The sequence below is a fragment of the Pimephales promelas genome, chromosome 2 (assembly GCF_988280905.1).
Source record: "Pimephales promelas chromosome 2, fPimPro1.hap1.1, whole genome shotgun sequence".
Classification (NCBI taxonomy): Eukaryota; Metazoa; Chordata; class Actinopteri; order Cypriniformes; family Leuciscidae; genus Pimephales; species Pimephales promelas.
The window spans coordinates 2,520,911-2,538,253 of record NC_142770.1 but is presented as its reverse complement, the minus strand read 5'-3'; the positions used below and the strand labels follow the sequence as shown (position 1 = coordinate 2,538,253).

At 37.1% G+C, this 17,343-nt stretch overlaps 1 protein-coding gene across 2 annotated transcripts; it reads right to left on the bottom strand.

The window, feature by feature from the left end:
• Positions 1-3,810: 3,810 nt before the first annotated feature.
• matk (megakaryocyte-associated tyrosine kinase) lies at positions 3,811-17,258 on the bottom strand. Of its 2 annotated transcripts, none has more exons than XM_039682369.2 (13): positions 17,120-17,258; positions 16,032-16,092; positions 15,844-15,957; positions 13,945-14,060; positions 13,602-13,821; positions 11,581-11,674; positions 11,440-11,505; positions 11,099-11,198; positions 10,938-11,022; positions 10,788-10,861; positions 8,854-9,049; positions 7,966-8,052; positions 3,811-5,451 (listed from the first exon to the last, which is right to left on the bottom strand). In XM_039682369.2, the coding sequence occupies exons 2-13, from the start codon at positions 16,038-16,040 to the stop codon at positions 5,269-5,271; spliced, it is 1,344 nt and encodes a 447-aa protein (XP_039538303.2). In that variant the 5' UTR covers positions 16,041-16,092; positions 17,120-17,258; the 3' UTR covers positions 3,811-5,268. The 2 variants fall into 2 exon arrangements, with proteins under 2 accessions (XP_039538303.2, XP_039538304.2); XM_039682370.2 differs by having other exon boundaries at positions 15,844-15,954.
• Between the last annotated feature and the right edge of the window lie 85 nt (positions 17,259-17,343).

The following is a 17,343-nucleotide window of genomic DNA, read 5'->3' as shown; positions in this document are numbered from 1 at the left end:
GTATTTCAAATGGCATGTTAGTGATGAAACGAGTGATTTTCAGCTAGTCATGCGATTTCAAGATGTCTGATCTTCGTTAGGGGAGAAAGACGAGGCAGAAAGTTGGCTGTCGCACACGTTTCATGGAACAAAAGCAAATTTAAAATGTACAGTTAGCGATGTGCTAATGGAAAATACTAATCACAGTTAACAATTTATCAGTCTCCTTGGACATACATTGACACTTGAAGGCAAAAGCAAATGCTAACTGCTAAAGGATAATATAACGTGTTGTTAGCAATAAATCGGTTACCATTAACTTACACTAACACCCAGCTAATGCTAATGGCCAGTTAACAATATGCTAATGTAAAACACTAATGGATAGTAAACGATATAACATTCGCCTTGGATTTACACCGCCACCTTGCGGCCTGGAGTTTTTCGGTTATGGTTTTCGTCATGCAATCTCAAGATGTCTGTTCGTTAGGCAAGAAAGACGAGAGATTTGTCAGACAGTCGCACATGGAAATGCTAATGGACAGGTAGCGATATGCTAACGGAAAGTGCTAATCACGGTTAATCATATAAAAGTTGCCTTGTTACTCGATTTACCTTGCGGCATGGAGTTTTTTTGTTACTGAAGCCACTGCGAAAATGCAATATTAGGAATCAATAGCATGATTAGCGTATTTCAAATGGCACGGGAGTGATGAAACGAGTGATTTTCAGCTAGTCATGCGATTTCAAGATGTCTGCTCTTCGTTAGGGGAGAAAGACGAGGCAGAAAGCTGGCTGTCGCACACGTTTCATGGAACAAAAGCAAATTTAAAATGTACAGTTAGCGATGTGCTAATGGAAAATACTAATCACAGTTAACAATATATCAGTCTCCTTGGACATACATTGACACTTGAAGGCAAAAGCAAATGCTAAATGCTAACTGCTAAAGGATAATATAACGTGTTGTTAGCGATAAATCGGTTACCATTGACTTACACTGACACCTAGAGGCCTGGAGTGTTTTGGTTGTTGAAGCCACTGTGGAAACGCACTATTTCATTTATTAGCATGAATAGTGAAGAGACACATGAGTCACCAGAATCAAGCGCATGGTTTAAGGCTAGCTATGCGATGTCTGTTCCCCATTACGCAACCCATTCAATGAAGAATAAAATGGCTTTTAACATCCTTTTAAGTGCAAGACATTTCATGAAGTGTAAAACACGTCCGTGACGTCACCCGTAGTGTTTCTGAAGAGCATTTTTGAAGCCAAAAGTGGGCGGAGCCGGCCGTCGCCATCTTGGCTGCGCGTTAATCCCGGATAACCAAAAATGGGCTAAAAGGCGTATTAGCTGAGGTGACGTGACGCTAACACACAGCAGACAAGCGGCTAGTAGTGACATCAGCGACAATCCACCTGTCAATTAAGTAGCCACGCGCTTAATTATGCAGAAATTTAAGGCCTAATATAATTTAAAAGGATGAGTTATAAAAACATTCACCTCCCTCACAGTCGTCATGAAGGGCAGAATTAGCTATATAGACCAAAACCACTTTTTTTACCAGGCTATAAACATATTTTTTCCGTTGGGCATATTAACACTGGATTGAGCAGCCTGTCTCTAGTGGCCAGTCGATGAATTGCAGTTTGAGAATTCAAGAGAGAGACGGGAAGGTTGTCGCTTGGTAAAACAAGATTAAATGAACTAAAAATGACGCGTGGCATGTCAGAAGCCGAGACCCGAAATGAACCTGTTCAGAATGACTGACACGCGTTTATCCCTCCTTCGAGTCCCCGTTCTCCTGACTTCTTTCAGTAATCTGTAGATTAGCGCATAAGACCCCTCTGTCGACCACGTTCACCTGTACTGCGATTAACCAAACCACCATATGGAGACTGCTGGGATTCATCGGCAAACTCTCACAAATCTCAGCACCTAGTTTCCTTTAACACAGACGGGTCTTAAAATGCATGCTAGTTTAATCAAATTAACTTAACTCTTTAACCGATTAAAACCAACGCATTCAATTGCATAGTGAGATGCGCCACACGTCAATTGCTGAACTAATTATGTGGTTTTGTAATCAGTGGCTCTTGGCAAATCATGTATCAACGTATTTCTGGATCTACACTCCAACCGTTCAATCGAAAACCAAACATCTAGAGCTCACGGAGATAATATTAGTGATCTGATCAACTAACTTTAGCTGTAACTCGTCCAGATATTTGTGCACCAAACAGGAATGATTCCTCAAATCTGCATAGTAACAAAATAAAAACACCTTAGTGACGGCATAGCAACCGGCTAAAAATAAATAAAATACCTTAGTGACATGTTACGTGAAATAAATGTGAGAAAATGGAACAATGGTGTTTTATACTGTTGATTATGAATGTTTTTTGCGGTGTCATGTCCTTAATTAGCGTTTTTGTCCCCGATTCCCCCCTGTAGGATCAGAAGACGCTCCTGCTATCGAGAGCCTCTTCACAGCCCGGAAGAGCAAGGTTAAACTTTCCTCCTTAACACTTAATCTGATACTCTTAGCATCGATAAAGCGGATGTTCCTTGGGGTGCGCTGACGTACTTACACCATTAATCGGCTGATTCGACGCGTCGCCTGTCAGTCAAACATCTTCTCCGCCCCCTTTAGTCTATAAGGCTTCGAGGCTCCTCCCACTCTGACATCACTGGGCAAATCTTTCCATGACTGTGAGAGAGAGATTAATGCAGCCGCTCGTACCGTACACACACAGAAAGGGCAATTCAACTGAAAAAATGAGAACATTTGAAGAGTTCAGATGCAAAAGCCTCTAAATGCCATTTGAAATTTTCTTCTTTAATGACCATTTTTATCAAACTTGTATATTTAAGTTCAGTAATTTCACTTAAATAACAATTAATAGGTAATTATCATTGCCATTTAAGTGAAATTACTGAACTTAAATATACAAGTTTGATAAAAAATCATCATTAAAGAAGAAAATTTCAAATGGCATTTAGAGGCTTTTGCATCTGAACTCTTCATTTACTCACCCTCATGTCTTTCCGAACTCGAAATAGGTGAAATTTTTGATGAATCTAAATTTTAGCTGTTTTCCATGCAACAATATTCATAGTGATGACTATCAAACTCCAATCATTTTAAAAAGACTTATGTGAGACAGAGAGACAAACATAAATAATAATCATTATTATTTTTAAATGTACGCTTAACTATTACGTCTGATATTCAACTGGTGTGTTTTAAGGTTGTGTTTTCATATACATTTACACACACACACATAGGGTCATTCCTGGTTTTCTGTGCCTTTTGACCATCATAAAATGCAAAAAATCCCTTTTTTTGAGTGTAGTCATGATCTAAAATAAATATTTCTGGTCAAGCATCTGGGAAATAAATGTAAACGTTTACTGAAGAAAATAAATGAAATGGAAGATCAAGTTGCAAACGCCTAAAATACATTTTTGTTCACTTTTTAAGGTACTACATTATAGTAAATTATTAGTACGTTTTTTTTAAAATTATTATTATTTATGCTTGGATGGACATTCCAGTTCGAAGATTTTAAAAGGGAATAAAGACAGGAACTTCAATCTGCCGACGGTCTCACGGGTGACAGATCAACACAAATCCAATGACATGGGATGCCGAAATACATTCAAAATCATTTCCCATGAGCCTTTGAGTCATTACTGGCATGACGAGCCATTTCTCTCAAAATAAACTGGATTTGTGGAAATTTGCCGCCATGATGCAAGATTTCCTGCATTAATCTGAATCCCTGGACATATTGCTGGAGAATTACTGGAGATCCGGACACTAATCCTGGATTGTGACCACTTTATTCCTCAACAAGAAATCAAGATTAGAACACAAGACTTCCTTAGGAAAACCCATTTCCGTGTGTTTATTACTGCCGTTACAATAAATACATACATTCCTGAATTGCATATGAGCAGAAAGTCTCTTATTCTACAGGACCTCATTGAGGACTGACATCTTTTATTTACACTCACAAAAAGCTGGGTTATTTTAACCCAAATTTGGGTCAAATATGGACAAACCCAAATGCTGGGTTAAAAATGTAATTAAAAAATGTACAGTTGAAGTTGGGTTAAAATTATAAATTACATTTTTTTACCAAACATTTGGGTTTGTCCATATTTGACCCAATTTGGGGTTAAAACAACCCAGCATTGTTTAGAGTGAAGGCATTTGGGTGAAACCCGTCAGTCATTTTTCTCCCTAAAATGAACTGAACAACACCAGAATATATTTTTTAAGACTATTGTGATATTATTTTCATGACAATTAAGCACATTTCCACACACACAAAATAAACAGAGCAAATCCAATAATCAAACTAAATTTATACGTCAAATAATGCTAAATTATTTACAAAATTATATTATTTGCTGTACTGTTTTACTGATTTAAATAAAATAATAATAACGACAACATGTTTAACAGTCTATTAATAATTCAAATAATTTATAATAAAAATAATTAATAAAATAAAAATATAAAAACCTAAATCAATAATGCTACAGTAATAGGAACCACTTTTGAGAATAACTCAATTTATATGTAAAATATACTATTTATGCATAACATTGTGGTATTACTTCCTGTACTGCTTACCATTTAAAATAAAATAAATGAAAAAATAATAAAATAAAATGTGTATTACAGTCTATCAATATATATATATATATATATATATATATAAACTAAATAAATAATATTAGATAATCAGATTAAAACCAGAGAGTTAGTGTGTTAGTGTGTTTGGATCTGACGTTATATCCAGAGCAAGAAACTTAGCCATTGACTCATCAGATCAGCGTTTTTGGTTGGAATATGAAACATCAGCTGCGCTAATCACGCCTTCTGAGAATATAGTTCCCAATATTTATACGGTTAAAATATGGCTGTGTCTCATATGACTTTGTTATTTGTACACTCAGTGACTATACAAATCTCAAAATTGTAAATAGGAAAATGTTTGCGTTATTTTGTCACTTATTTGGGATTAGTATGCTAGCTGTAGCCATTTACATCCAGTCTTTGTGCTAAGCTAAGCTAGCGTCAGATAGAGTTACAGCACGCACGGAGATGAAAAAGGTGTGTATGGACTTATCTAACTCTTAGGGATACGGTGAACAAGCCAAAGTCCCCAAAAAGTCGGAGTGTTCCTTTAAAGTATAATTCGTCTTATGATTTTGAATCGATGAAACAAAGAAACATAAATATAAAGTGTGCTGAGTAACAGGTTGAGTGTGTCTAAGCAGACGTGAAGCTGGCGAGCTCTTTCTCCAGCGTGTCTCTGAGCTTGTGGAAGGCCGGTCTCTTCTTCGGGTCGCTCTCCCAGCACGAGCTCATGATGGAGTACACCTGAGGCGGACACTCGTCCGGCGGATCCATGCGGTATCCCTGATCCACACGCTCCCTCACCTCACACACCGACTGACACACACACCAGAGAAACGTTAACAAATATCAGGTTTCACTTTATTTTGATGGTCTTTCACACATTCTGTTGACTATAAATAACGCTGCACCTGTCTGCTAACTCAGTAGAGTATTAAAGGTGCAATATGTAGGATTTTTCGCCACCAGGGGTCGCTAACCTCTTACAATAACAAAGGCGTATATTAATGACGTATATTCCGCATCAAGCTGATGGATCTGTTATGGATGAGTGAAAACATTGATGTTTTTAACATGACTGTGGTGAAGTAGGGCGTGATTGCTAGACGTATACCAGCGACACACGCGAGTCCCGCGGATATAAAGGAATAAGGACATTTAATTCTACCGAACTACACACAAGTGCTGAATAATACTCACACAGGTCAGTTTATTAGAGGAATTAAACTTGAGGTAACACACTTTCTCTAACAGTTACACTATCACACTGAGTCTGTATTCATGTTGTTAGTTAGTTTGTGTGTTAGCTATATGACACTAGCATATAGTGAGCTAGATCAACATTAGCATAACCTACAGATCATATTTTAACATTTCATTATGTTAAACTAAATAACATTGATTAGTTATATGTGCACTTTGCTAACCTGTCTAATAAAGCAGTCCCTCCAGAAAAACGCGATTATGCGATCACTGAATTCAATGCAAAATCAGCCAAAGTCCGCATATTTATGCGGGGGCCGTTTTTTTTAAACACGCCGCACTTTTGCCGCATAAATTGCAGATTTCCGTGCAAAATATGCGGGGTTTGCATAATTTCATTATCCTCGCATTTTCGTTGCAAAACAAGTCACATGTATCTTAGCAGAAAGTTGAAAAATGTTCGTTTGCTTCACACAAGAGCAGCCATTTCCCTCTGTTTCCATGGGAACGTTATGACGTGACGCAATTACGCAACGCCAGACTCACGGAGGCGATTGAAATCTCACAAATCGAACTCGTATAACTGTCTGTCACACGTTCTACCGCCACATCGTTACTTAATAAACAACATAAGATAAAAGAAGTAGCGTCAAACAGAAATTACACGCACACACGGGGTGTTCGAGGAGCTCTTAAAGGGGCCACACCTTATTTACACTCGTTACAGTCTGAAATCAAACAAGATGAGAAATTAAATATTCCCAGCACTTTCTATGACGTAGTATGCTTGTTTATCAAAGGAAGTAATAAGAAATGACTCTTACATTAGCCTAGTGAGAACAGGATGTTGGGGGAATTACTTTTTTTTATCTTTTTCATCAAACCGCAATTTTTGCAAGTTCCCTCAATTTTTGCGAATTCCTGCAATTTCATCGCATAAAATTGCATAAATATCCCGCATATTCCATCACATTTTTTAAGAAAACGGGCGGCGTAATCAATCAATTTTTGCCCGCAATAATCACAAAAAAACTCCGCGTTTTTCTGGAAGGACTGAATACTATTATGGTAAATGTTGTATATAAATCGCAAATTTTTTTTACAAATTTTTGGAAATTACCACCACAAAATCAGTCATTTTGATTGCAAAAATCACACAAAAAAATCGTGAAATCCTAGAGGGACTGATAAAGTAACATGCAACACTCGCGAAGTTAGTCGCGGACGCTAGCTCTCGCCGTCTCCAAAGATGTTCGTTCTATTCCTCTTTTCGTCTCAAAGTCTGCTCGCCATGATCCATAATGTATGAACAAAACAACAGCGTGAGCGTCCTGCTAGGCGTAACCCAGTTGTCCATGTCTGTCGCCATGGTTACTATAGCAGTGCGAGCGGATATGACGTCATTGACTGGCGATTCCTCAGCGCTGCTAACACGCCCTGTTTTATTGGCTAAAATCGCAATTTTCTCACGATTTACAAATGGGTGGAAACATTGGGGATATTGTAATTAATAAACTGAACTAAATATATAACACTGGCCTAGTGGTTTTTGGATATTTTACTGCAAAATTTTTACATATTGTACCTTTAAAGGGATACTCCACTTTTTTTTTGGAAATAGGCTCATTTTACCACTCCCCCAGAGTTAAACAGTTAGGTTTTACCATTTTCTAATGTATTGAGCCGATTTATTTTTATATTTAGAAGAATATCAGTGACCAGACAGTTTCTGGTCTCATTGACTTCCGTAGTATATTTTTTTCCTATATGGAAGTCAATGAGACCAGAAACTGTCCGGTTAACGATATTCTTCTAAATATCAGAAAATCGTCTGAATGGATTTGAAAACGGTAAAACTCGACTGTTTAACTTTGGGGGAGTGGTAAAATGAGCCTATTTCCAAAAAAAAATGGAGTATCCCTTTAATAGAGTATTAGAGTGAGTTTGTGTCAGAATAAGTTGACAAAGTTATTTATACTCAGTGTAATGTCTGTTGTTGGAGGAGCATCACGCAGATGCTCTACTAATACTATATGAGAGTTACTTATAGCGTACAGAATGTTCAAAAGGGACCATCAAAATAAAGTGTTGGCAAATATCTTTATAGTGAGAGGGAAAGAAACGCACCATCTTGGGATACGGCTGTCGGCCGAAAGAGAAGATCTCCCACAGAAGCACTCCGTAACTCCACACGTCCGACTGAGTGGAGAACTTCTACAGGAACAGAGCAGTTCACTTATAAAGCTGTTGATAAATGTCTTAATGTTGTTTTCAGGCTTGAATGTTGATTATTCTCCTCATATTCTCCATTGTTGCGGCTCCTCTCTTCCCAGTCTGTCAGTAACGCTCTGTTTACTTCCTGTCTCTATGAAGCCCCTCCTTCTGAAAAGCACACTGTGCTCTGATTGGTCGGCTGGATCAGTGTGTTGTGATTGGTCGAGTGCGTTTGGGAAATGTCCCGCCCCTTTCCATAACCGCCAGTTTAACACACTAGTAACTAACTGAACCAGGCCCCGCCCCTTTATTCTGCGTATGAGTTATTATAATGAGGAATATTGTGACGTGTTCCCGGAAGAAACTCAAGACTATATATATATATATATATATATTTATATATAATTCAGAAAGTAAAAAAAGAGGCTGGAACGATTTATATAGATATCCTATATTGGATATTAACCCTAGCGTCACTGCGGACTCGTGAACGCGGATCCACAACAGAACCGGAATAAAGTCTTTGTTTTTGTTATTTTTGGACCAAAATGTATTTCCGATGCCTCAAAACATTGCAACTAACCCACTGATGTCACATGACTACTTTGATGATGTCTTTATTACCTTTCTGGACAAGGACAGTATACCTTACACACATTTACAAAGCTCTCGGACTAAATCTAAAATATCTTAAACTGTGTTCTGAAGATGAATTGACGGGCTTGGGACGAGTCATTAATGACATCATCTTAATTTTTGGGTGAACTGGCCCTTTAAGAGTGATGTTCCTCCAGCGCTCACCTGGCTCCTCAGGGCTTCGGGTGCCGTCCACTTCACGGGGAGTTTGGAGTTGTCGGTTGTCGTTGAACTGACCTTGGCCAGACCGAAATCACTGATTTTGGCAATGGTGTCCTCCGACACCAGGATGTTTCGTCCGGCGAGGTCTCGGTGCAGGAGCTTCTTACACTCCAGGTGCTCCATACCCTCACACACATCTCTGAGGGAAACACACACAGTCACATGGTCACCTTTTTCAAGCTCATTTCTAATGTCACATTTCACTTTTTTTATATTGTAAATATTTGTACATTTATTTTTATAAATAAGTAAAATTTAATTTTTTAATAAGTAAAAAGTTTAATTCTCAGCACTATAATACCAAAAATTGCATAAAAAGTCTAAACTTTAAAAATAAAAATTAAGTCATTTTTATTAGCTTGATAGAAAATAAGTATATAAATGAAGGCCATTTTACAAAAAGAAAAAATAATTCTTACTACCGTAATACCAGAAACAGCACAAAATAAGAAAATAATGCATCTTTTCGCAAAATCTCATTACATAACATAAAATAACAATTATAAACGAAAAAATAAATAACTTTAAATTTAAATAGAAATTAATTCTCACCATCACAAAACCTAAAATAGCACAAAATAAAAAAGTAAAGGCTACTGTTTTAAAATAAAAATAAAATTCTCATTTAATATGTTTATAAAAAGAATATTATTAATAGAAAATAAATAAATAAATAAATAAAATTTTACTTTAACCCTTATGCTGCATTAGGGACATTTTTGGTCTTTTGCAGTTTAATTTCTTTGACCATTTTGGCTGTTTTAATGCAAATGGTATGAAATTTGGCAAAATTGTGACTTTTTGGATACATGTAAAAAATGTGATCCCATTTTGCAAAATATGTATAACACACACTGTGTAGATCAAATAGTAACACTCAGCACCATAAAGACCAAAAATGGCCCATTGAAACCCATTAAAACGTTGTTTAAATCTGAGGCTGTCAGTAATACATGAAACATGATTTTTGCACAAACATCCTTTCATTTTGAAGCAAAAGCATTATATTTGCATTATATAGTGTATTCCACCAGATGACGTCACTACATATTTATTCCCTATGGGTGGAAATGCACCTTATTTTAGGCAATAGGCAATGTTTAATAGGTGGCCATTTTTGGTCTCAAATTTTTTGCAAAGTGGGACTGTGATAATCCAAATCTAAAGTTTTCTCTTTGCATTTAGTTTATTGAAAATAATTGAATTTTTGTGTTTTTTCCTCTTATACAAATCGATGGTTTCGCAAACAAAACTGGTAATTAAAGGGTTAAAATCCTGAAATTGAATACATTTTTGGTAGTTATGATGAGGACTGATGCTGGTTAAAAGATTTAACTTGGTAAAAGTGGAAAATAATAATAATATATAATATTTTAGGCAATGTTTAATATGTGGCCATTTTGGTGTTAAAAATCTAATGCAGCACAAGGGTTAAATAAATAAAAATAAAATAATTCTTACAAACATAATACCAAAAATAGCACACCTTTTTTTTTTTTAAGAACAAAGGCTATACATTCTTTTAAAATAAAATTATCATTACCGTAATACAAAATAATAAAAATAAACAAATAAATAATCCTGTGTGTCTGGGCATTTTTTTTGACTTTTTGAAATTATTCTTATTAAATTCAAAATAACGCACTGTTAAATAATGTTTGCATTTTGGAGATGAGAACAGAGGAAACATTTTTTTTTAAATTAATTGTAGAGCAAAAATATATATAATCTTGATTTTAATGTAATTTCTTCTTGTTTCGAGTGAAATACTAATTCTATTTCTACATTTAAATGATTGATTTACTTTATTAAGACGATGTGAATGTTAATTTTACAGCTTGTTACATCATAAGTTAGTGTAGTTGTGTGACGCTTACAGTGCGAAGCGCAGCAGCTGACACACACTGACCGCGAAACGTCCTCGCGAGCGCAGGAAATTCACCAGATTCCCCTGCGACGAGAACACACACACTCATCAGAACACACACACACTCATCAGAACACACACACTCCTCTGACAGCGGTACCTTGGTCATTAACTCGGTGACGATGTGAAGGCCGTTGTGGAGAATCACCCCTAATAACTGCACCAGATTCTTATGATGGAGATTCCTGCACAAGAGGATGTTATATTAGTGAATGCTAGCATGACACACACACACACAAATAAACACACACACACTCTTACGTCATAACCGACGTCTCCTCGAGGAAAGCCTGAGCCGTGACGTCACATTTGATGTTCTTCACGGCGACTCTCTGGCCGGCGTACTCTCCCTCGAACACGGCTGGACACAACAGCAGAGTCCCGTCACACACTACAGCACAACACCTATACACACATCCTCACGCAGACGTGATGTGTGTATGTGTGTATCAGCAGAGGTGATGCTTCTGATGAATAGTTTGTGTAAATTATTAAATAACTGTCCCTTTAATATCAGTTCAGATCACGTGCTGCCCTCTAGTGGCTCTCTGAGAGAACACAACTACAACACCCATACAGTAGATTACAGCAGAAGTGCTCACCGCCGAACTCTCCCTGTCCCAGGAGCTCTCCCACCGTCAGCTTGGACAGATCCAGGAGCCAGCCGGCTGAGGAACACAGAGGTTACACTGCTGGAGCTCAGTCTCAGAGGATTTCTGGGGCTCTTTTGCATTAACACTTACATTTCAACAGCTTGGTCTCGGCAGATTTCGTGCCTTCCTTCTTCTTGTGCTTCAGCAGAACCGTAGCGAGAGCGCCTTGACTTCTGCTGTAGAACTGCAACGACACAGAATTGTCAGAATTGCGTGAATATAAAGTCAGAATTGCGTGATATATAGTCGCAATTGCGTGATGTAAAGTCCGAATTGCGTGATATATAATCGCAAATGTGTGTTGTAAAGTCAGAATTGCGAGATATATAGTCGCAATTGCGTGTTGTAAAGTCAGAATTGCGAGATATAAAGTGATAATTGCATGATATATAGTCGCAATAGTGTGTTGTAAAGTCAGAATTGCGAGATATATAGTCACAAATGTGTTATAAAGTCAGAATTGCGAGATATAAAGTGATAATTGCATGATATATAGTCGCAATTGTGTGTTGTAAAGTCTGAATTGCATGATATATAGTCGCAATTGCGTGTTGTAAAGTCAGAATTGCGAGATATAAAGTGATAATTGCATGATATATAGTCGCAATAGTGTGATGTAAAGTCCGAATTGCGTGATATATAATCGCAAATGTGTTATAAAGTCAGAATTGTGTGATATATAGTCGCAATTGCATGTTGTAATGTCCGAATTGTGTGATATAAAGTCAGAATTGTGTGATATAAAGTCGCAATTGCGTGATGTAAAGTCCGAATTGCGTGATATATAGTCGCAAATGTGTTATAAAGTCAGAATTGTGTGATATATAGTCGCAATTGCGTGATGTAAAGTCCGAATTGCGTGATATAGTCGCAATTGCGTGTTGTAATGTCCGAATTGTGTGATATAAAGTCAGAATTGCGTGATATAAAGTCGCAATTGCGTTTTATAAAGTCAGAGTTGCGAGATATAAAGTCAGAATTGCGTGATATAGTCACAATTGCGTGATTTAAAGTCAGAATTGAGTGATTTAAAGTCAAAATTGCGTGATATAAAGTCGCAATTGCGTGTTATAAAGTCAGAGTTGTGAGATATGTCTGAATTGTATGTTGTAATGTCAGAATTGCGTGATATAAAGTCAGAATTGCATGATATATAGTTGCAATTGCGTGTTGTAAAGTCAGAATTGCATGATATAAAGTCGCAATTGCGTGTTGTAAAGTCCGAATTGTGTGATATAAAGTCAGAATTGCGTGATATAAAGTCGCAAATGTGTGATTTAAAGTCGCAATTGCGTGTTATAAAGTCAAGAGTTGCGAGATATGTCTGAATTGTGTGTTGTAATGTCAGAATTGTGTGATATAAAGTTACAATTGAGAGATATAAAGTCAGAATCAGAGCCGTTATCGGCTCTGGTCAGAATTAATCGATTTAAAATGTGAGAATTGCGAGATATAAAGTCAGAATTGATTGATAGTCAGAATTGCGTGATATATATTCACAAATTCGTGTTATATAGTCAGAATTGCTTGTTATATAGACACAATTGCGTGTTGTAAAGTCAGAATTGTGAGATATAAATTATTCTAAGGGGAAAAAAAGTCTGCCCCCCCCCCCCCCCCATAGTAAAAATGTAAAAAATGAAACGGTAAAAATGGGCTTTTTTTTTAAGTGGATCAAAACCTTTAATCAAAGTTATACATGAATTACAACAATACCCCATCTCGACTTAGCACACCTATGATGAACCTTTTTTACCCACTTCAAATGTTGACTCACTGTAATAATTTGTTGCACCACAAAAGGTGATTAAAAATGGTGAAAACAATAATAATCTCACCGCCTACAGCACTTTGAAAATCAAAAATAATCAATACATAAATACAATTATGATATGTTGCAACTCTGACGTAGCCTATGACGTTTTGCCAGCAAAAAAAATGTTAAAAGGGAACAAAAAAAGTGTTGAAACGTACAATAATAAACCACCACACAGCCACTTTAAAAACACCCAAAAGTATTTCGACTATGAGCACAAGCTAGTTTTAGAGTTGCTGCTTCCCCTTTAAACCACAGACACCAGCAGCCCGAGATAGCATCGCCTCTGACGCACCTCGATCATGTCGATGAGGTTGTAGAAGAACTCTTTGTTGTCGATGGACAGTCTGTTGCTCTGGAAGATGACGCGGTAGTGAAACACCTTCTGGTTGCAGCACACACACAGCACGAAGTCTCCGGGGTGCCGGACCGACTCGCGCACCAGGAACAGCCCGTCCTCCGCCGGCTTGAGTTTGCCCACGGCCTGCAGTCCGGAGATCTTACCGTGAAACCATCTGAGGAGCATCAGAGAGGTCGTCGGCTTATTTTCAGCCCAACCACACCAACCACATCCTTCCCGTGTGTAGTGGAACAACAACAACAGCGCGTTCCTCGTAACTCAGAGGCTGGACACTTACGGCATGAGGCTCAGTTTCGGGTCGATACGGAGGGCTTCTCGTTCCCTGAGGTTTGAACCCGACACCAGCCCTTCCTCTCCCGTCGTGTTGTGTCTGGCTCGGTATTCTCCTTTTCTCTGAAAACATATTTTAATAAAAAAAAAAACCGTCTGTTCACACGAGCATTACTGTTCACACCAGTGGTTAATATCATTCTGATTATTAAAGGAATAGTTCACCCATATAGTCCATAGAGTTATGTTAAAAATACCCTGGCTCTTCCCAGCTTTATAATGGGAGTGAATAGAGTTTTTGACAGTGTTGTAGTCGAGACCACCTCACTCGAGTCCGAGTCGACACCGAGACCAGAGAGAGTCGAGTCCGAGTCAAGACCGAGTCCATAGAGAGTCGAGTCCGAGACCAGAGACGGTCGAGTCCGAGTCGAGACCGAGACCAGTGAGGGTTGATTACCTAATTTACTTTTATTTACTTAGAGAAATCCTTTTTTTTTTCTGAATTTACTTAGAGTTTAAAAAATATGATCAGTTTAGGGTAAAAAGGCGGTGGTGTTAAAAGTAATTTTATTACAATTTGTCATGCGCAGTTGCGCACTAGAAAATCGCCAATCACTGGGGGTGTCAATCAATTTAAAAAAAATATTTTATTAACATACATTAATAATCATGAAAAATATTTTGAATTGAACTCGAGTGGACTCGGGAATAAGTCCGAGTCCTAAAAAAAAAATGTTCGAGTACGAGTCAATTCCGAGTCCATGACAAGACCAAGACCATTAAAATATGGTCTCGAGACCGAGTCTGAGACGAGTCCGAGTCGCGAGTACTACAACACTGGTTTTTGAAGCCCAAAAAAGCTCGTCGATCCATCACAAAAGTAATCAGCACGACTCCAGTGGGGTAATAAATAAGAAAAATATCTATTTAATAACTATAATATGGATATTTTCTTTCATTTTAGGGTGAACTGTTCCTTTAAGCGAGCGCCTGTAGCTTTAAATGCTAGGTGGATTTTGATTGGCTGTAAATGTTTTTTATCCTTAATAAGCATCACCTCCAAAAGTGTTATCGCTATAGCTGTGGTGTGGACTTACCCTTATAGAATATATAATATAATATATTTCTAAGTATAGTTAAGGTCCACACCAACTGACGAAACATTGTTTGTTTTGTTAAAGGGGTGGTTGATTATGATTTGACTTTTCTAACTTTAGTCAGTGTGTAATGTTGCTGTTTGAGTATAAACAACATCTGCAAAGTTACATCACTCAAAGATCAAAGCAAAAGGAAGATATTTGCTTTGAGAGAAATCGTTTTTTAAGGACTACAACAATTACAAGTGCTTCCCAAAATTTACATAAACCCCGCCCCCCAGGAACGCGATTTATAGGTTATCATGACAGAATCATTGTCTGACTCTAGTTTGAACAAGACAGACTAAAAGTTTTTGAAATCTTCATGATGTAAATAATGAATATTGCTGTTGTAGCCCCGCCCCCTGTGCCAGGAGCAGCAGCTCATTTGCATTTAAAGGGACACACACAAAAACAGTGTATTTTTGTTCATCCTCAAAAAGTGGCAACTTTAACTTGCTATAAAATATCTGTGTATCTCACACACACTCTGGGGACATCAGAGACTCATTTTACACCCTGTGACAAGGGCATTAGCACCGCTTTAAGCGGAAGTGTGCGCTATTGCTGCTGCTTTCAGGCTCTTTAACCGCTCGACCGTTTCTATCAATCATGACAAAAAACGATCTGAAAGTTATTCAGACAATGTGTTATCATCGCTATAACTGCTAATTGTTGTATAGTTAGAATGATTATTATTGGCATCGCTCTTTGTGTGAATGTAAACTTGTATAGGAGAATGTTTTTAGAAAGAAAGCTGCTTGTGTTACCGTTCCAGGCCCCACGAGCGTCAAGACGTCGCCTTTGCGGTACGTTATCGCCCCCGCTTTAGGTTTGCAGTGCTCCTTTTTGGCGACGCACTGCGTTCCTGCCGTCCATTTCTTCTAGAAAGAAGTTAAAGACGTGAGTGTGAGAAGAACATCGAGGTTTCAGACATTTAACTAGACGTCTCGCTTACCATGTCCATGTGTTTATAGAGTAGCGAACATCCGCAGGTCGTCTTCAAGATGTTAAAATAACTTCACACACCACATGGCCACAAAAAAAGAAATGCAGAAAGTTCATTTACAAAAAACTCCATGCACTTAAATTTAATACAAATTGTCACATTTATCATTACCGCTAACTAAGTGATTAAAAATGGTGTAAAATAGGCCCAAAAAACTTGACTCAACCCCATCAGCGAGATGTTATGCCCTAAATTAATACATGATTTACTAACTGTATATTTCTATGTACATTTCTGAAACACACTCTCTGTAAAGCTGCTTTGAAACAATAAAGTTTGACTTTTTTTGTTAATAAATCACATAAAATACACACAAAACAGTCCCACACCACATTTAATTAAAGCTAAAATGTGATTTAAAACTAAAACGCCCAAATAATTTATTTTAAAAGCCCTCAATACACACAATAACTAAATAAGTAGAATATATATACATATATATATATATATATATATATATATATATATATATATATACACACACATACATATATATACACACATACATATACATTTATATATATATATATATATATATATGAAGAGTTCAGATGCAAAAGCCTCTAAATGCCATTTGAAATTTTCTTCTAGAATGATCATTTTTATCAAGCTTGTATATTTAAGTTCAGTGATTTCACTTAAATGGGCATGATAATTACCTATTTATTGTTATTTAAGTGAAATTACTGAACTTAAATATACAAGTTTAATAAAAATCATCATTAAAGAAGAAAATTTCAAATGGCATTTAGAGGCTTTTGCATCTGAACTCTTCATATATATATATATATATATATATTACAACAATTTGTATTAATGTCACATAACCCCTTGACTGCAAAAAAGCTAAAATGCCTTTTAAAATGGTCTAGAAAAACCTCAAATGAATTGACCACTTAACCTTAAAAAGCCAAAAGGTAGTTAAAATGTAGATGCATAAATGCACAAAATATATTTCATAAAATAAAACGTATAAACGATAATAACCAAGTAGTATAGTAGCCTATCTTTGTAAATGCAGTGAAATTAAAACCGACCTAAATGATGTTTCCACACTTCCTTGGTTCGGCTGACAGAAGAGCGTGTTGCTTGTGTCTTAGTCCATGTGAGCGGTTACACACTCATCAGAGGTTTATTACACACGAGCTCACTTCCTCCTGACATCGCAGCTCTGACGTGTTTTTCCACCCCATTTATGACCATACATGATGGCAAAAATATAAAGCAAAAAAAAAAAAAACTTGAGCCAAAGCACACACAC